This window comes from Acomys russatus, chromosome 23, assembly GCF_903995435.1.
Source record: "Acomys russatus chromosome 23, mAcoRus1.1, whole genome shotgun sequence".
In the NCBI taxonomy this organism is placed as follows: domain Eukaryota; kingdom Metazoa; phylum Chordata; class Mammalia; order Rodentia; family Muridae; genus Acomys; species Acomys russatus.
Genome location: NC_067159.1, coordinates 20,665,455 through 20,687,316, shown reverse-complemented (window position 1 = coordinate 20,687,316; position 21,862 = coordinate 20,665,455). Strand labels below are relative to the sequence as shown.

General features: G+C 38.6%; 1 protein-coding gene across 1 annotated transcript in view; it reads right to left on the bottom strand.

Annotated features, from left to right (window-relative positions):
- Positions 1 to 21,862, bottom strand: part of Dpyd (dihydropyrimidine dehydrogenase) — an 877,326-nt gene that overhangs the window by 670,879 nt on the left and 184,585 nt on the right. The window contains 1 exon segment of the mRNA XM_051165995.1: positions 5,154 to 5,241. Coding sequence (XP_051021952.1) covers positions 5,154 to 5,241 — 88 coding nt within the window.

Below are 21,862 nucleotides of genomic sequence, written 5' to 3'. Positions count from 1 at the left end.
GTGTCAGAAATTATAAGAATATAACATAATTGAGAGAAAGTTGAAGGTTAATCCCAATGTGAAACTACGACAAAACTCTACCAGTTCATAAGCTTACATCATTACAAACATGAAGATATCCCCTCTTTCCCTATCTCTCATCTATCAAAACAGAAAGAAAGAGTGATTTAGGAAACTTATAATAGTCCAGTACTCAAAAATACTTTTGGCTTAATCTTTAAGCCATACCTAATTTAAAAAATGAAAAAAAAATTATATATGGAGCGATTGAGGTACATCAAGATGGTGAAGCTACTTCCCACCCAGCCAAATATAAACTGTTTTTCTGGGAACATGCATTAATAAGAGTCTTCACTCATAGAAGTTTTGCCATGGGTTCAAATACAAAACAAAATTAAAAATATACCATTAGGCATTCAAGGAAATGAACAGACGGAACATATGGTAGAAACAGACTCTTTGCAACTCTGGAGAGTAGAATTATAGAGTAGGAAAGTAAATATTTTACCTATGGTTGGTACAGAATATCTTGAGAAACCAAATAAACATTGGCAGATAATAGATGAATTTAAAAAAAAACTCTTAGAACCAATAGATACAACTATAACTCAAAACTCAGTGGACTACTTTTAAAAGATATCTTGGTGAAGAATTTGACAATTTAATTCAAGAAAGAAATGAAGGATCTCAAAATGTAATTCTCCCCCTCCAAAATTCAGAATTGTAGACAATGGCAGTAGACTTTGAGAGCCAACATATATATATATAAATTTTTGCTTGTTTTTAATACATATCTTGAAATGTTCTTCAGTGAGAGGTTAAGTTTCTTTAAATGCCCAGGAAATAAATAGAGCTATCTGTAACAAAAGTCCTATCATATTAGGTATCCTACATAAAAGGAAAATGCACAAATCTTATTCCTACTTTTTTTGTTCTACATACCTAAAATATTTATATATTTTAAATTGCTGCATGAAAAAATGATGGCATTTGTTAGTTTAATAAAAAAAAAATGGTGGAAATTTCAACCAGCTTCCATCAGTCACCATGGATTCAGACGTGACTTTCTAGGTACTAAGGAGCAGCTGGCAATTTTTGATTAAAGAAGTAATGCAAGTGCAGCTTTAGTGTTGGTTAATTACTCCAAAAAGATAATCAATATTTTGTTTGTGAAAGCATGAACCACTTTGCAGTTGAAAGTAAAACACTAATGTGAAAGATGGCGCCCTCTCACCACTCCACTCCATGGCTGTACATGATAAACGTGTCATACATATGAACATAGGCACCAGGAGAACTTTTCCAAGAAAGATAAGTATTACTTTCAGTAGTAATTGCCAGTAAATTTTCCATGTAAATTTTCTGTGTACCCCTGAGTTCTATGCCAGTTGCTTTCACAACTCTGGTGTGCCAGTAGTTCTTTCTGTTGGAAAGAAGAGCTTTGGTTTTGGTCTCCCGTGTGTGTGTGTGTGTGTGTGTGTGTGTGCGCGCGCTCGCGCGCGCGCCTGTGTGCATGTGTGTGTGTACTTATGCATGTCAGGAAAGGTGTGTTTATCCCACAGCATGCCTGTCAAAGGTCAGAGGACAATCTTGGTGTGATTCAATCTTTTACCTTGTTTTCTACATGGACCCCTTTTATCTGCCCCTGGATATACCAGGCTAGCTACCCAAGAGCTTCCAGAGATGCTCCTCCTCTCTCTCCCATCTCACTGTATCAACACTGTAAGTGCAGACGGACCATATGTTACCTGGATTTCTGTGTGATCTTGGATCCAAACTCTTGTCCCCATGTTTTACCAACAAGAGTTTTACTCATTGAGCTGTCTCTCAGCCACAAATAAGTTCTGTTTCCTTTACATTGAATCATTCAAGGAAGCCTTTATCCCATATGCATCATTTAATTTGTGTGTAATTAATAGCTGCAGGAATCTACAAAAGTTTGCAAATGAGGAGGGGGAAATCAGCCTTTTATCATTTAACAATAGTTTCGAAGAGAACATATCACTTCTGTTTGAAACATAGGATCATGAAAGGAAGAGTTTAGCAAACATTTTCCCCATTACATTTATAGATTGGCTTCACATACTCTAAGATAAAGTAGTGTTTCTCAAAAAAAAAAAAAAAAAATCCAGAAATATAGCCCAGTGCTCACAGTTTGATGACTCAGAAATGTGTACTTCCATTTGAGAGAGACAATTACAAACAACAGCCTGCACTAGTGAAACAGAGAAAAGCTGACTGTGGAGGGACAATGGCACAGAGCATAGCTTGCGAAACTGGAGTTGTAATCCAGTTTGTAAGAAACTGAAAAATGGAGGCACTGGTCTGAACAGTAGCCTTTCCACAATACAACACCCATGACATCTTTTTACCAAAGATACACAAGGCTCATCAAGCCAGGTGATTCAATTACCCTCTCACCCTGGGATGAAGCCCCCTCCTGTGTTGCAGGCCACTAGCAGTGCCAAGTGGGACAGCCTACACTGTACACAGCCGGTACATATCTAAAAACCTGCAGGCTTCAGGGAAATTATTCCTTTGACCTTTCATTCTTGTTAAAGTGATTCCTCACCAATAAACCACATATAAAAGTTTATTAACAGCCTAAGGAAGGATGAAATTTTCAGTTAAATATTTCTAAATTTTTTTAATTAATAAGTAAATATGTTTCAATAAACATCAGCATATAGATAAATTAGCAGGGACTGACTTTGACATAAATTCTGGTGCTCCATATTTGACCACCTCCCCTTGGTAGGGAGGTCTGATGGCACTCAAAGAAAGAAAGCAGGCTACCAAGATGAGACTTGATAGTCTATGACCATATAGTGCAAGGAGGAGGTCCTCCTCAGTTATAGACCTAGAGGATGGAAATAGGGTGAAAGTGGGAGGGAGGGAGGAATGGGAGGATACAAGTAGTGGGATAACAATTGAGTTATAATCTGAATAAATTAATAAAGCTAATTAAAATTAAAAAATGGAAAGAAGTTGTTGTTGTTTTTTAATATTACTTGCACCGTATGTCACTGATGTTTTTCCTGTATGTTTGTTTATGTTCCTAATGACTAAGGAATTCAGAAAAGTATGGCAGATAGCCCTGGACTGAGATTATAGATGGATCTGAGGTACAATGTAGGTACTGAAAAATTAACCATGGTCCTCTACAGAAGCAAGGAGTCCTCTTAACCACTGAGCCATCACTCTAGCCACAGATGGATGAAGTTTTAACAACAATAACAACAAAAAGAGAGGATTTGTATATCTCTCAGACAAAAAGCCATTATTCTTTTCTGTCATTTTTTCCCGTGAATTTATGTAGCTCTTCAATGAGTAGGGTGTGTATCCCTTCAGATCACCTAGATACTACTGGTGTGAGACTGGTCAGAGACAATTTAGTTAGGACACTCTTTCAGACTCATGGCCTTCAGCAACCCTCTCATTTCTGATGTGAGTGCTGTTAATTCAGATGTACGTTTTAGCAGGAATATTTCAGCCTTCACTATTTGTACATTTTGGGAATATGCATTTTTAAAATTAAAGACGATTTAAACTACATCCCTCATGGTATTTTTTAACAGGTAAGATAAAGTTCTTACAATGATAAATATTTTGGATGCTGTAAATTTAAAACAAAAACCCCTTTCCAGAATTCTTTGAAAATGATAAGCAGATTTTCCAGTTCCTAAGGGATTAAGACCCAAACTTGGAGTATGTTATTCATGAATTTCTACAACCGAATCACAATCTGCTTGTAGTTTCACCTTCTGTTCTTTATGGAAACGTGAGTCTGTTTACTAAGGCTAAGCAACATTCCCCCAAGTTCACTGTTTGCATGTTCACACTCCTTCTTTCACACATGTTGCACGCACAATTTTCCAGAGATACATGGAATGCAGTATTAACCAAAACAAACTACAATTAGGTATTTTTTAAAAACGTGTCTCTGTTTGCCTTTCATTGTATACTATTAAGATGATGGTGATGGTGATGGCATGGTCACAACCCCTACCCAGATCTAGCCAATGGTCAGAATATTCTCCACAGTTGAGTGGAGAGTGTGATACGACTTTCTCACGTACTCTGGTGCCTCACATTTGACCATGTCCCCTGGAGGGGGAGACCTGGTGGCACTCAGAGGAAGGACAGCAAGTAGCCAAGAAGAGACTTGATACCCTATGAGAATATACAGGGGGACATAATCCCCCTCAGGAACAGTCATAGGGGAGGGGAATAATGGGAAAATGGGGGTAGGGCGGGGGGAGGAATGGGAGGATACAAGGGATGGGATAAACATTGAGATGTAACAAGAATAAATTAATAATAAAAAAAAAAGAATAGCAATAGCCATATATCTAAAAGAAAAAAAAAAAAGAATATCACAATGTTCAGAACTGGCAAACAGTAGGTACTCATCAATTACTATCAGCAATAACAATTGAATCACTCCTATAAGACTTGCCACATTAAACATTAGGACAGTAATTTCATGTCATTAAAATACTTAAATAATCACTAATACATTAAAAATATCTATATGAAGTATTATTCACTTTGCAACAACTTTGGGAGACTGATGCTACATTTCTCTCACAGAAGAAAGGGACAGGTAACTAGTTTGCACTTGATTAAGATCAAGCAGTCATTGTAAAAATTCAACACTTCAAACCCTAGTAAATATGACCATGAAGACCAATGTCATGCCCCTACCACATAAGCAATAACTGTTGATTACCTCAAACCATTTGTAGCATTTTATTAATTCTTTGAGAACTTCATTCATATGTACAATGCATACGCACTGCATTTTTCCTCTCAAATTTTTAGCCACTCTCAGAACTACTACATTCCACTGCCAACCTCATGTTCTATTTTCTTTCTTTAACCTTCAAGTCTAATTTGTCCTGCCTATCCTCTCACAGGTATGTGGCCATCCGCTGGAGCACAATGGTCACTTCATAAACAGTACTGCCTCTGCCTAACATAGATACCATCAGCAGTCAATAGCTCCTCGGTGAGGGCTGGCAGCTTGGTATACACCCTCATGATGAACAGTGAACTGGCTTTATCTCGTACTAAGGCTTGCACAAGCAACCGCATCTGCCGTGAGTTCACCAGCGTAGTGGTCCTGTCATGCCCATCGCCTCTAAGCTCACCTTGTTGGCAATGCTTGTGACGAATGACTTAACATCAAGGTTTGTGGGACAGCTCTTCTGGCAGGGGGCGTCTGCACACTTCAAGCATCTAGAGAATAGAATGGCCGTGTTAAGAAAATTACAAAGAATATGATATATGCCCTCTATTTTTACCTTATACCAATTAAGAGTTAACATTTAATAAATGCAATAAAATTTTTAACATTTAAGCACGCATTCTTAAGTGATACATTCTAAGTTTTTATGCCTCTTGAAATACGCATTTAGCATATCGTTCTCTCATAGCTGTTCCTAGGTTTTAAGAGGTACATACTAGAGATACATGGTTCATTCTTTCATGAAATCTTTCATCTTTTGATCTACCAGTACACTATTTATGATAGACAATATCTTATGGCAAGGCTTGCATGTCTTAGACACCTCAATTATTATGCAAATTCAAAGAAGATCTAATATCTTAACAGAATGTTGTTAATTTTTCTTATTCTTTTATGAGTTTCCTGCTATTCCCGGTTTCCCTTCTTCTCTCCTCCCTCCCTCCATTTCTCTGATGTCTTTCAGCTCATAATCCACTCACAGAACAAGTTGGGTTCTGGTAGCAACTGTTTCAAAGTATATTCAGGAATCCCTTCCTTCTAGAACAAAGCATTTTTCTCCAAGCTGCCTTCAGCTTAAGGGAAAAGAATAAGGTCATGATCTCCCTTGCTAGTGGCAGGCTTCCTGCAATTACAGGCCAATGAGGGGTTTAAAGATGCAAATTTATTACCCTGGCAATGGGGTAATACTCCACAGGGACCTCCTTTCTACACAATTCCACCTCCTTCATGTCCCAATTTTAACTCAGAATCTTTTTCATAGGGAACTAACCAAATGCATTTGTGAAGTTTATTTTATCTAAGTGACATTTGGGAAGATGATAGATGTACTTATTTCACTGAGGAGCATGTGGTATGTCCAAGTTACTAGTCTCCGAAATGATATTGATACCCAGACTGCGAGACCCATCATGCCACAACGCTACTGTTCAACAGAAACATATCCAAACACTGCACCATTCTTCATTTGTACATGGTATGCGTGTGTGTATGTGTGTGTGTGTGTGTGTGTGTGTGTGTTCATTTACTCACTCATTTAATAAACATGTATTGACCCTGTGCATGGTAGATTGAGCTTTTTGACCATGTATTAATATGTTAGGAGTTTGGTCTTCAGAGAGATGGTGCTAGAAGGCAGTATAAAGCCTACTGGGAAGACAAGCCATTTAGGGTACTAGTGTCAGAAATGATTGAGGAGGTTATGTCATTTCTTGCAGGAGGCTCAGTATGTATAGAAGAGTAAGCTTAGTTCCTTCCTTGCCTCTCTTTCACTTTATTTTTATTGCTATCTCTCTCTTACACACACACACATACATCATCTATCATAAGGCTCATGTGATACCCTAGGTCATGTGATTTGGACTTTTAACCTTCAAAATGGTGAACTAAATAAATGTCTCTATTTTACATATTATTCAGTCTCACTCATTTTATTACAGTAACAGAAATGAATGCAAGATATGAAGAAAAAAAATTGTATGTTAGTGGTTCCTAACATACAATTAAAAGAAAGTGCTGGAATATAAAGAGCACTGTAGGTTTCAAAACGATAAATGTAAGATTTAGCAAAATACAGAATAATAAGGGAGCATATAACAGGCTTAGTAATCCTAGAGTGGGAGTCAGGAAAGATCGGATGAGTCCATAATACCTAATAAAGTCCTGAAAGATGAGTGGATGTCAAGGAAGCAAATAGTGATAGTATTGGAGCCATAGGAAAAGAAAAGAATGACTCCAGAGTAGTAATGGTACCTGCCAGGGTTTGAGAAGGGAAGACTAAGACAAAGTAATGGGATTTAGTCTGACCTAAAGCAAGCGGGCATAAAGCAATACTTTCAGTTGGAGATGCATCTTCAGAGGCTATACTATTGTCACATGAGCTAGAAGACCAGCATTCTCTAAGAATTTGTCTAAAAATGAATCCGACATTATTCACTGACATTGCAATGAACACCTTCATTTTTATCCACTTCCACTTTAGTTCATTTCCTTCAAAGAAACAATAGATGCCTCCTTGTCTTTCCTTTGTATGGCCATCCTCCCCATTGTCTGGAGCAATTTCTCAGAACCTAATTAATATCTTGTTTTTAAATCTGGTCTCTTTTCTATGGCTTATGCCCTTAGCCTTCTCTCTAAATTAAAATTTTCACAATGAGTACTGAAGGCTTTTCATAATCAATTGTCCTCTGTGAAATGTAGTCATTAAAGCTCTCCCCTGTCATTGTTCCGAATGCCATTGTTAGACTCACATCTGTCATTTTGTTGGATTTTCTATCTACTCATACTTAGGCACTTAGAATGCTTTTTTCCTCATAAATTATTCTCATATCTCTAGCTCTATCCTCTCCTCTCTCTACTTCTCTCTCTATCTCTCTCTCTGTCTCTCTCTCTCTCTCTCTCTCTCTCTCTCTCTCTCTCTCTCTCTCTCTCTCTCTCTCTCTCCCCCCCCCGCTTTATCTCTCTCAGAATAACAACAATTCTTTAAAGTACATCCTACAACATACATCACTAAGTGATGTAAAAGGAGAGCGAGACTAGCCCAATGTGGTCCTTGAAGCTGAGATAAGTTAATACTGTGGAAGGAACTGCTGTGTGAATAAATATGGTGGACATTAATATTATTGGGAAAGGCTTTTTACCAAGTAGCAATGCAACACAGTTCAAATTCTAGCAGAACAATAAAGTTCTGCTATATTCTCTCAACTAATATGTTACCTTAGCTTATCATTGCATAAGTAATTCAGATATGTATATATATGTATATATATGCTAATCATACATCAACATACACACAGACACAGACAAACACACACACGTAAATAAAAAAATAATAAGAGGGAATGAAGAAAGGAAAGAAAAGATAGTGACAGAGAGACAACATCATTACAGATTCTAGTTATTTCTAACCAAGTTTTCTGCATTTCCTCTTTCAAGCACACAACCTGAATTACAAGGCAACTAAAAATGATTTTATAATCCCAGTATATATGAGTGAACCAAATTAAGATGCAGCATGTCTGCCTGTCCTTCCAGAGAAATCTTAAATTCAACATAAACAGATTCACTTAACAGCACTGACAATGTAAGGATTTTCGTTGTGGTTATTAAGCCTCTTTACCAAATAATTTTCCTTTTATTATTGAGCTAGTTCACAAATAACAGCTGTTGGAAATGTCAGATGTTAATGAGGCAGGGCAATGCAAACCTGAATTGTAGCATTCTTTTTTTTTTTTTTTTTCTCCTTTTGGTGCCATGAATATGCCAGAATGGGAAGACTCTGATAATAATACCATCTTGCAATTCTCTAAGCGCTCTGCACACTAAAGTGCATCAGGCTGCCATTAATCCCACTTATCACTCTGACAGCTCAGTAATTACACTACTGCTATAGCCAGGTAGTCCTAATAAAATATCAACCACTGTACTGGAATGCATACTGGTGAGATGTTTTATTAAACTTGGGGAGGGGTGATTATCAAGTGACATTATTGTTGACCTATTTTTCTATTTCACAATAAATTATCCTTTGACCATGCTATAATAGATATTATAGAGCGTATTTACTATACCAAATCAGAAAGGTTCTGAATTGTAAGGGTGTAGGCAAATGATGTAAATAAAACAGCAGAAATGTGAATCCAGATGTTATTTCCTAAATTGCATTAAATGATTGATGCCATAAAAAAAAAAAAAATCAGAGACACGGTACTTAGGGGACATGTCAACAATTATGGGATGCCACAGTGCTCCGTAAATTGTTCCTCGGAAGTAACATTTAAATTATAGTTTTTGTATCTTCCATCATTTAAAAACCCCTTTCTCAAGCAGTTACTGTGTTATAATAGTTTATATTTAAATTCGCTGTAAGGGGCAAAAGTTAGTTGAGATAAGTAATAATGTAATACTTTTAATCTGCAGATAATTAAATTCATACCAAACTTCTATATTAGATTATCTTTAAAAGCAGCGAAACACCATATATTTTACTACTGATAAACTTTCTATTTTCATATTTAGTACAGGGCATAACAATGAATTTCATTAAAAGCAATATGTGGAATGCTTAATAAATGTTAATCTTTTGTGATTAAGTGGATTTTCAAAAGGCATATGGAAACTTTCACTCTGTTACTTAAGGGACAAAAATATTCAAGAAACACTTATTTGAGATCTTTCTGTAAGGAGAACAGACAAGATGACTGTGGGTGGTTTTACTTCAGAATAAATAACCAAGTAGCATTTTATTCTTCACACATCTGAGAACAGATACTTCCTTCTTATCTTCATCAGTTTTTACAACAGCTGGAAATTTAAACTGTGCTTGTTAAAGAACTGTCTACTTGGAGAGCTAAAATGACATTTCTCAGAAAATGCACACGTCCATGTGCACACACATGTACACACATCTACTGAAAATGTTTGAACTCACGATACACAGTTTTAGTTTTACTAAGCTTTGGTTTAATGAATCTAGCACTGTTTAAGTTTGATTTACATTAAGCCGTACACTAATAGAACTTGTCAAATTAGTATTCATGTAAAACATTCTAATATTTTATTATATTGATACTGTATTTCTTTAGGCCACTGATGTTCATTCATCATTTGGAAGAACTACTAGTCAAGATATGTGTCTTAGCTTCCCCTCTCTACAGGCACCAGAGTAAACAGACATATATGTTCGTGGTAACTCTCATTGTCACGTTGGTGAAAGGGGTATGCACCAAGTCGTGAAGGTTGACAGTGTCACAAGAACATCTGAAGTCTGGTACATTCGGGACTTATGCCCAAACACTGAAAAAAAAAAAAAAAAAAAAAAAAAAAAAAAAACATGGATTGTGTCTTTAAAAGATGATAAGACTAATCTTATGTTCTGATGCAGTAAATGGTAAAAACAGGAAACTGAAAGTCTTACTCTGCTTCCAATAATTTCCTGGCTATCGGTTGTACCATGCTTCTCTCAAAATTCTGTTAGCAGCCCTTCTTATACAAATTCTGGTGTTCTAATATTGTTATTTCCAATATGAGAGAGACAGGGGATGGAGGAGAGAGAGAGGGAGGGAGGGAGGGAAGGAGGGGAGAGAGGAGAGAGAGAGAGAGAGAGAGAGAGAGAGAGAGAGAGAGAGAGAGAGAGAGAGAGAGAGAGAGAGAATGGAGATATTGAGACTGAGATGAGACTTTCTGGGCAAGGACTATCTGGCACTGATACTAAATATCCCTAATACTTTTCTTGGCCCAGTTTCTATTGCAACATCATAAAAAATAACTTTTTAAAATTTTATTATAATTTATTCAGATTACATCCCAATTGCTATCCCCTTGCTTGTATCTTCCTGTTCTCACCTACCCTTCCTCTCCCTTCCACCCTATATCCCTCCTCTAGTCCTCTGACAGAAGGGGACATCCTCCTTCACCACATGACCACAGCCTATCAGGTCTCATTGACATAGCCTGCGTGCCCTTCCTAGTGGGCCTCCCCACCAAGGGGAAATTATCAAATTGTGGGCACCAAAGGTCATATCAGAGGTAGTCCCCGCTCCCCACCAACCATGGAGATTGAACTGTCCATTGACTATATCTGAACAGGATGTCTAAGTTTATTGCATGCATTGTCCTTGGTTGGTGCAACAGTTTGTGTAGGGCCCCCTGGGTCCAGATCCACAGGCCTTGATGTTATCCTTATGGGGCTCCTGAAACCTCTAGATCTTTCTATCCCCCCATTCTTCTATAACACTTTCAGAGCTCTGGACAGAGTCCACCAGGGAGTCCTAGCATCTGTCCCTCCCGATCCCCTGTTGGGTGGAGTCTCTCAAAGGACATCTATGTTGGATTAATATCCATTTATAATTAAGTACATTTACCATGAATGCCTTTCTGGGCCTGGGTTACCTCACTCAAGATGATCTTTTCTAGTTTCACGCTTTTGCTTACAAATTTCAAGATTTCCTTGTTTTTAATAGCTGAATAGTATTTCATTGTGTAAATGTACCAGTTTCTTTATTCAGTCTTTGAATGATGCTCCATCATACAATAAGGATATTTGCTTAACTATGTTCCTGGCAGCTTTATTTGTTTTTTTTTTTTTTTTAATTAATTTATTCTTGTTACATCTCAATGTTTATCCCATCCCTTGTATCCTCCCATTCCTCCCTCCCCTCCCCCATTTTCCCATTATTCCCCTCCCCTATGACTGTTCCTGAGGGGGATTACCTCCCCCTGTATATTCTCATAGGGTATCAAGTCTCTTCTTGGCAACCTGCTGTCCTTCCTCTGAGTGCCTCCACGTCTCTGCCTCCAGGGGACATGGTCAAATGTGAGGCACCAGAGTACGTGAGAAAGTCATATCGCACTCTCCACTCAACTGTGGAGAATATTCTGACCTTTGGTTAGATCTGGAAAGGGGTTTTAAAGTTTACCTCCATTGAGATGTACAAGAATAAATTAATTAAAAAAAAGGAAAAAAAATAAATAATGTTTACCTCCTGTATTGTCCTTGGCTGGTGCCTTAGTTTGAGCGGGACCCCTGGGCCCAAATCTGCCTATCATAATGTTCTACTTGTAGATTTCTAGGACCCTCTGTATCCTTTTATTTTGCTATTCTCCCATGTATCTCTCATTTAGAGTCCCAATGGAATGCCCTCCCCTCTGTCCCAGTTTCCTGGTAAGTGAAGGCTTTCATGGGACATGCCCCTTGGGCTAGTATGCAGATAATAGTGAGTATATACCATTTGATTCTTTCTGTTTCTGGGTTAACTCACTCATTATGATCATTTCTAGCTCAATCCATTTATCCACAAATTTTTGGAATTCCTTGTTTTTAATAGCTGAGTAGTATTCCATAGTGTATATGTACCACAGTTTCTTTATCCATTCTTCTACTGAAGGACACTTAGGCTGTTTCCATGATCTGGCTATTATGAATAAGGCTGCTATGAACATGGTTGAGCAAATTTTCTTATTGTGTGCTGGAGCATCTTCTGGGTATATTCCAAGGAGTGGAATAGCTGGGTCTTGAGGAAGCTCTATTCCCATTTTTCTGAGATAGCACCAGATAGATTTCCAAAGTGGCTGTAGTAGTTTGCATTCCCACCAGCAATGAAGGAGTGTTCCTCTCTCCACATCCTCTCCAGCATGTGGTGTCACTTGAATTTTTGATCTTAGCCATTCTGATGGGTGTAAGATGGAATCTCAGAGTTGTTTTGATTTGTATTTCCCTGATGACTAAGGAGGTTGAGCATTTCTTTAAGTGTTTTCTCAGCCATTTGATACTCCTCTGTTGAGAATTCTCTGTTTAGTTCCAAGCCCCATTTCTCAATTGGGTTATTCGGTTTGGTGGTGTTTAATTTCTTGAGTTCTTTATATATTTTGGATATTAGACCTTTGTCAGATGTAGGGTTGGTGAAGATTTTTTCCCAGTCTGTAGGCTGTCGCTTTGTTCTCTTGACAGTGTCTCCTGCCTTACAGAAGCTTCTCAGCCTCATGAGGTCCCATTTATTAATGGGTGACATTAAGGCCTGGGCCGTTGGTGTTCTGTTCAGGAAGTTGTCTCCCGTGCCAATATGTTCCAGGCTCTTTCCCACTTTTTCCTCTAAGTGGCTTAGTGTCTCTGGTTTTATGTTGAGGTCTTTAATCCACTTGGATTTGAGATTTGTGCAAGGTGACAAATATGGGTCCAGTTTCATTTTTTTACACATAGACCTCCAGTTAGACCAGCACCATTTATTGAAGATGCTATCCTTTTTCCATTGAATGGATTTGGCTTCTTTGTCAAAAATCAAGTGGCCATATATGTGTGGATTCATCTCTGGGTCTTCGATTCGATTCCCCTGATCAACAAGCCTGTTGCTGTGCCAGTACCATGCTGTTTTAATTACTATTGCTTTATAGTACAGTTTGAGATCAGGTATGGAGATTCCTCCGGAGCACCTTTTATTGTACAAGATTGTTTTAGCTATTCTGGGTTTGTTGTTTTTCCATATGAAGTTCCGAATTGAACTTTCAATGTCTTTAAAAAATTGTGTAGGTATTTTGATAGGGATTGCATTGAATCTGTAGATTGCTTTTGGTAGGATGACCATTTTTACTATGTTAATTCTCCCGATCCATGAGCAAGGAAGATCATGCCATCTTCTCAGGTCATCTTCAATCTCTTTCTTCAGAGTTTTGAAAATTTTTTCATACAAGTCCTTCACTTGCTTAGTTAGGGTAACTCCTAGATATTTTATATTGCTTGTGGCTAATGTGAAGGGTGTGGTTTTCCTAATTTCTTCCTCTGCAAGTTGTCATTTGTGTATAGGAAGGCTACAGACTTTTTTGAGTTAATTTTGTATCCAGCCAATTTGCTGAAGGTTGTTATCAGCTTTAGGAGTTCTCCGGTGGAATTTTGAGGGACACTTATGTACACTATCATATCATCTGCAAAGAGGGATAATTTGACTTCCTCCTTTCCCATTTGGATACCCTTGATCTCTTTTTGTTGTCTTATTGCTCTCGCTAGATCTTCGAGTACTATATTGCAGAGATATGGAGAGAGTGGGCAGCTTTGCCTTGTTCCCGATTTTAGAGAAATTTCCTTGAGTATCTCACCATTTACTTTGACTTTGGCTATTGGCTTGCTGTATATAGCCTTTATTATGTTGAGGAAAGTGCCTTGTATCCCCGATCTCTCTAAAACTTTAAACATGAATGGGTGTTGAAATTTATCAAATGCTTTCTCTGCATCCAAGGAGATGATCATGTGGTTTTTTATTTTCAGTTTGTTTATATGGTGGATTACATTGATGGATTTCCGTATATTAAACCACCCCTGCATGCCTGGAATGAAGCCTACTTGGTCATGATGAATGATATCTTTGATGTGCTCCTGTATTCGTTTTGCAAGTATTTTATTTAGGATTTTTGCATCTATGTTCATAAGAGAAATTGGTCTGAAATTCTCTTTCTTTGTTGAGTCTTTGTGAGGTTTAGGTATCAATGAGACTATGGCCTCATAGAATGAATTTGGTAATTTTCCATCCATTTCTATCTTTTGGAGTAGCTTGAAGAGTATCGGTATTAGCTCACCCTTGAAGGTCTGGTAGAATTCTGCACTGAAACCATCTGGCCCTGGGCTTTTTTTGGTTGGGAGACCATCGATGATTGCTTCTATTTCTGTAGGGTAAATGGGACTATTTAGCTTGTTTATCTGTTTTTCATTCAACTTTGGCAAGTGAAATTGATCTAGAAAATCATCCATTTCCCTTAGATTTTCAAATTTTGTGCCGCATATGCCTTCAAAGTAGGATCTTATGATTCTTTGAATTTCTTCAGTGTCTGTTGTTATGTCTCCCTTTTCATTTCTGATTTTGTTGATTTCAATACTGTCTCTCTGCCTTTTAGTTAGTTTGGCTAACGGTCTGTCTATTTTGTTGATTTTCTCAAAGAACCAGCTTTTGGTTTTGTTGATTCTTTGGACTGTTTTCTTAGTTTCTAATTTGTTAATTTCAGCCCTGAGTTTGATTATTTCCAGGTGTCTATTCCTCTTGGGTGTTTCTGCTTCTTTTTTTCTAGGGCTTCCAGTTGTGTCGTTAAGATGCTTATGCGCGATGTTTCCAATTTCTTTTTAAAGGCACTTAGTGCTATGAATTTTCCTCTTAGCACTGCTTTCAATGTATCCCACAAATTTGGGTATGTTGTTTCTTCATTTTCATTGAATTTCAGAAACTCCTTGATTTCTTTCTTTATTTCTTCTCAGACCCAGATGTCATTTAGCAGAGAGTTGTTTAGTTTCCACGTACATGTAGGCTTTTTGTTATTCCTGTTGTTGTTGAATTGCAGCCTAAGAGCCTGGTGATCTGATAGGATACAAGGTATTATTTCAATCCTCTTGTATCTATTGAGGCTTGCTTTGTGACCTACGACGTGATCAATTTTGGAGAAGGTTCCATGGGGTGCAGAGAAGAAGGTGTATTCTTTCTTGTTTGAATGAAAGGTTCTATAGATACCTGTTAGATCTTATTTGACCCATGGCATTGGTTAATGATGTTATTTCTTGGCTTAGTTTCTGTTTCAATGACTTATCCTTCAGTGAGAATGGGGTATTGAAGTCTCCCACTATTATTGTGTGGGGATCGATGTGTGGTTTAAGCTTTTGTAGGAGATCTTTTACAAATGTGGGTGCCCTTGTATTGGGAGCATAGATGTTCAGAATTGTGATGTCGTCTTGGTTGACTTTACCTTTGATGAGTATGAAGTGTCCTTCCTCATCCCTTTTGATTAATTTTGGTTGAAAGTCTATTTTGTTCAATACTAAAATGGATATGCCTGCTTGCTTCTTGTGACCATTTGTTTGGAATATTTTTTTCTAACCTTTTACCCTGAGGTAATGCCTTTCATTATGGGTGAGATGTGTTTCTTGAATGCAGAAGAATGTTGGATCTTGTTTATGCACCCATTCAGATAGTCTGTGTCTTTTTATTGCAGAATTGAGGCCATTGATGTTGAGAGATATTAAAGACCAGTGATTGTTAAGAGTCTTAATTTTGATGTTGTTTCCAGTCGAGTGTTAGTGTAGTTGTGTTTTTGCCATGGGATAGTTATCTATTTCCTGGGTAGTTGTGGTTGTATCTTGACCCTTTGGGATGGAGTTTTCCTTCTAGTACCTTCTGTAAAGCTGGATTTGTGGATTGGTACTGTTTGAGTTTGTTGTTGTCATGAAATATTTTGTTTTCTCCATCAATGGTTATTGATAATTTTGCTGGGTAAAGTAGTCTGGCCTGGCATCTGTGGTCTCTTAGGGTTTGCAGGATCTCTGTCCAGGCCCTTCTGGCTTTTATGGTCTCTGCTGAGAAGTCGGGTGTAATTCTGATAGGTTTACCATGAAATGTTATTTGCCCCTTTTCCCTTGCAGCTTTTAATATTTTTTCTTTGTTCTGCATGTTTTGTGTTTTGATTATATGTGGCGGGCAGGTTTTCTTTTCTGGTCAATTCTATTTGGTGTTCTGTAGGCCTCTTGTATATTTATAGGCATCTCTTTCTTTAGATTGGGGAAATTTTCTTCTATGATTTTGTTGAGAATAGTTTCTGGGCCTTGGAGTCTGATATCTTCTCTTTCTTCAATGCCTATTATCCTCAAATTTCTTCTTTTCATGGTGTCCTTACTTTCTTGGATGTTTTGTGTCAGGAGTTTTCCAGATTTGGCATTTTCTTTAATGGTTGATTCAAGATCTGTGATTGTATCTTCTAGACCTGAGATTCGTTCTTCCATCTCTTGGATACTGTTAGAAAAGCTCACCTCTGTGTTGCTCAGCTTCTTCTCTGAGGTCTCACGTTTCTCGTTTTTCTTCTGTCTGTGTGTTTATCATTGACTCCATTTTCATTTCAGATCTTGAACTGATTTTTTGATTTCTTTCATCTTGATTTTTGTATATTCCTGAGTTTCTTCCATTGCCTCTTTGTAGGTCTTCAGAGCTTGAACTGTTTTATTTATTTCTTTCATCTGGTTGTTTGCATTTTCCTGCAATTTTTCCAGTTCCACTCTATGTGCTTCTTTTTTGTCTCTCACCTGTTTGTCTGCGTCTTCCTGCATTTGATTACGAATTTTATTTGTTTCCTCCATTATCATCCTCATTACTAAGGATTTGAGGTCATTTTCTTGTATTTCCATTGTATTTGAGTTCTCTGTGTTGTTTTCTTTGGGATAGCTGGAAACTGGAGGCGCCATGTTGTTTTGGGTTTTTTTGCATATGCTTTTTAACTGTCCTTTGGACATCTTGCTGTCTTTGTTTTTGTTGGGTAGCTTCCAGAGTTGGATGGAGGGTGTCTGACGATAGATTCACTTGTTTTCTCATGGTTTCCCTAGGCTGGAAGCTCAAAGCTTCACTGGTGTGGATGTTAGGAGGTTAGCCCTGTTGTTCTGGTCTCTCACAGCCAGTGATCTTCACCCCCCCTGTGCTGTGGATCCTGCAATTGTTCTGGGTCTCTGAATGAGCGTTGGGTCAGGCCAAGGTATCCACAGCCTTCTGTGTTCCCTGCCAAGTCCAGCCAGGAACACTGGGCCCAAACCACGGGCTGAACTCAGCTAGATTCTCATGGCCTGAACCGTCTGCCGAGCTCAGCTAGGGATTCTGGGCCCAAAATGCACACAGGGTCCAGCCAGAATTTTTGGGCTGGGACTACGCACCAAGCTCAGCTAGGGCCTTTTGGCCCAAAGTGTGTGCTGTGGTCAGTTATTGACTCAGGGCCCGAACTGTCCACCAATCTCAGCCAGGAATTCTGGATTCAAACTGCACACTGTGTCCAAACAGAATCTTAGAGCTGGTGGAACCGAGTGCTCTGTCCAGCCTGCGTCACAGCAGGAGGGCTGCAGCTGCACTGAGTCAGCGCTGGTGTTGGAACTGAGCGCTCTGCCCAGGCTACGCCACAGCAAGAGAACTGCGGCTCCGCTGAGTTAGCACCGGTGGTGGAACCGAGGGCTCTGCCTGGACTGTGTCACAGCAGGGGAGCTGCTGCTGAGCTGATGTGGTGCCTAGGATGGAACTGAGCGCTCCACCAAGCCTGCGCCACAGCAGGAGAACTGCGGCTGCTCTGAGTTAGCGCCGGAGCAGCTTTATTTGTAATAGTCAGAATCTGGAAAGAACTTAGATGTCCATCAACAAAATATTGGATAAGTTATTTTTTATTTCATTTTTATTGAAAGTAGGCTCTTCTCTCATACAATACATACCGACCACAGTTGCCTTCCTTTCCACTCCTCCCTGCTCACTCCTCTCTGCTCATGCCTGTCTGCTCACTCCTCTCTGCTCACGCCTGTCTGCTCACTCCTCACTGCTCCCTCCTCACTGCTCACTCCTCACTGCTCACTCCTCACTGCTCACCCCTCTCTGCTCACTCCTCACTGCTCACTCCTCTCTGCTCACTCCTCACTGCTCACTCCTCACTGCTCACTCCTCTCTGCTCACTCCTCACTGCTCACTCCTTTCTGCTCACTCCTCTCTGCTCACTCCTCACTGCTCACTCCTCATTGCTCACTCCTCTCTGCTCACTCCTCTCTCCACTCTTTGTCCATTTCCTCTTAAGAAAAGAAAGAACAGTTAAACAGGACAAAATAAGATGCAATATGACATCACAATAGCTCGCATATTGAGGCTGGATTTAATGCTATACATCACTGTGTGTTTTTTGCCCCACTTTCATTTTCAATGTTCTTAGCCTTTAAAAAAGTATTTGTATATACTCACGTATAAGTAGTATTAGACAAATAATACAAGATAACCACACTACAATACACAGACCTAGAGAAACCAAGTAACAGGGAGGACCCTAGGGATAATGCTTAATCTTATTCATAAGGGCAAATAAGATAGACACCAAAAGAAGTTGAAGAGAAGGAACAGGGCAGGAGCCTCCCACAGAGGTCCTCTGAAAGACTCCACCCAGCAGGAAATCCAAGCAGATGCTGAGACACACAGCCAAACTCCATGGTCCAGCACAGGGAGTCTTATGGAAGAGTTGGGAAATAGAGAGACCTGGTGGGGTCAGGAGCTCCACAGGGAGACCAATGGAGCCAACAAGTCCTGGCAGAGGATGATGGGGGTGGGTAGAAGGGCGGGGGGGGGTAGGGTGCTGCAGAGACTGACACACCAAGGATCACACATGGTGTGGACATAGACCCTTGGCTCAGATGTAGTAGATAAACAGCACAGTCTACCTGTGGGTCCCATAAAGCAGGGAGTAGGAACTACTTCTGATATGGACTCTGGCCCCACATGCTGATCACTTCCCCCTGGTGGGGCAGCCTCGCCAGGCCACAGAGGAAGAGGATACAGGTAGTGCAGATGGTACTTGATAGGCTGAGGCTAGATGTTAGGGGAGGAGGGCTCCCTTTTCTGAGGACTAAGGGGAGGTAAAGAGAGAGAGAGTGAGGGGGTAGGGTGGGATCTGGAGGTGACAAGGAGGGAGGGGGCTACAGTCATGATGTAAAGTGAACACATTGTTTTTAAAAAAAACAATTAAAAATTTCTGCAAAATCCCAACACTATAACTTTTGGAAAACTTTTAAACCAGCACTGCCCCATCTTACCACACAGAAACAACACACATTTGTATCTGTGAATGCTGTTCCTAACTGTATAGCTTTCTTATTGTTGATTTCAAAGTGATTTGGAAAAAAGATGTTAAAGTAGGCTTTGAGTGTAGAGAGAAGGGTGAAGAGGACCAAGATTGGAAAGATTGAATTATTGTATCCTACTACATATAGGAAGATGGGGTAGGCAATCAGATGCGCACACCACAAGTTTAGGCACAGGGAAAATTAATTAGGATGAAGGGAGAGCACAGCCCATTGGCTGATAGTAGGCTCAGTCCTTCGACCTTTCTCAATTAGCCAGAGTTCTAGCATATTGAAAGCATAAGCATTAAATAAAAAAGCAACATTTAAATAATACTACTGTCTTTTTATTCCCATAGGAATCACACTAATGGCTACGCTGAAAAGTGGGCGGTAACAGCAACAAAGCAACAATGTCACTGCTCCAAATTTGGAATTCAAATTTCTTTAGAGATTATAAGACAGTGACGTAGAAACTGAGCTTTAGAAATGGAGTAGAAGTTTGCTACAGTGACAGCAGTAAAACAGTTGAATATTAAGCACTTACCAGTATTTTATATACCAGTAACACAGAAACAAAGTTGGTGAATATAGAATAACTAAAGCACTTCTTTGTTTTCCTGGTCAATAGATATTTAGATGCTACTATACAAAATGGTCTATTCCATGAACCTGCAACTGCTATCTATGTTAGTGTGCTTTAACCTGCAAACCATAGACTACAGTGGAGGAGATCTCAGCCTTGTATCACTGATTTCTGGTCCTTATGGCCACATTTTCCTAGGAGGTCATTTTTCATCTACTATGAATATTATGGATAAAAAGAAAACATAAAGGACTGAGGGAGACATTATAATTCAAGATCAAGACAAAGTTTCTTCTGTTTTGCCTAAATGTAATAGTGTAAGCCCATTCCTAGGATAGAGTTCATTAGCTCTGTCTATATGGAAGGTGTTATGATGGTATCTCACAGTTCATTTTAATGCATTAAGCCTGCTATGTATCCAAAACATGCAAACCTGGGACTTAAATGTACCCTTTACCCATTGGATTTCAAGGTGTTAGTTGCATCTCAGGAAAAGCAGAGTACTCAAGGCCTATAAGGGCTGTAAATATCTTCTAGTAAGAATCCAACTAAGGCAGTAGTCACATTCTATATGTCATTTTACATTGAGTAGATTTATATCCATACAATCTAATAAAACATATCCATAGTGAAGATCTTCTTTAAGGTTCCTTAGCATTAAGCTATTTTCAACAGTACACACTTCATTTTTCTAACACCCACTTTTAATTTAATTCCAAGTCACACATAATTGTTTTCCAACCAGCATCTTTTTGCTTGCCATAACGTGGGCCCTTCACTTTTAGACAGCTGGTGCATGATGCTCAAAACACACACTTTTGATCTTTTACACACCTCTGAGGAAATTGGGTGACAGTTCTGACAGTTTGTATTATGGCTTTTCAACTCCATAACAGTCTTATTTCACCTGGACTATTTCCCCCGTAGTACCATAAACTCTTTGATTTATTTCAAACATCTTTAAGGCATTGTAGAAAAAGAACATTAGTTTTATAAACTGTCCATCCACCTAACAAATTACCCTTTCAAAGTTTTAAAAGCTACTGTATGCTCTCATTAATATCAATGAACTTATCAAGGAAAGCTAAGAAAAATGAATCCATATTTGGTTATAGGTGTCCAGGAAGTAAACTTTCTCAACAGATGGTTAACTCTGGAACAACCTTATGTTTTATAATTGTCTACAGGTATTTCCCAAAACTAATTTAGTAGTAATACTGACATGTGTATTTGTATATGGTCTCTATTAAACAGTAAGCTATTCAGTATATCCTTAATTAGTACACAGTCATTGCAGTTATGGAAAACTGGCTTATGAAAATTGTGAACCTATCTAAAGGCATGGGAATTAAGGTCTGATTTTCTACAATGCTATGGTGCTTGCACTTTTCTTTTTGCAGCGGCTTCAGGTTCTGTTTTCTTTCCCTGCAGTGAGACATGGCTGGACACACTTGTCTTTGGGAATACTCTAGTTACTTCTTGCTATATTTTAGAAATTGCTTTCATAATTGTGCTTTAAACCTACATAAATTATATAGCATTATAATGTAAAATAATTACTTTAAATGCACTTAAATGTGTAATGAGGCAATTCCATGCTAGCACTGCTCTGTGTGCTTAATAAATACAAACTCATTTAATCTTATTAGCCACTCAGTAAATATAAATATTAACTAATTTCTTCATTGGGACCTGATGAGTTAGATACAATTTTTAGTCTCATTTTAGAGAGGAGGACAGTAAGATGAAAACTGTCCTTCACTGACCTAGTATAGTATATTCTATTAGCAATTTCTATGATTCCACTAAGGTGTAAAACAAGAATGTCTCATGGCCTTCATTCTTGTGTTCTCTGTCATCATGTCATGTTTCTATAGTCCTCCTCAGGTCTTACTCCACAGCCTTGGAAATTGAAAAGTTTTAAATTATTCTGCAATAAACT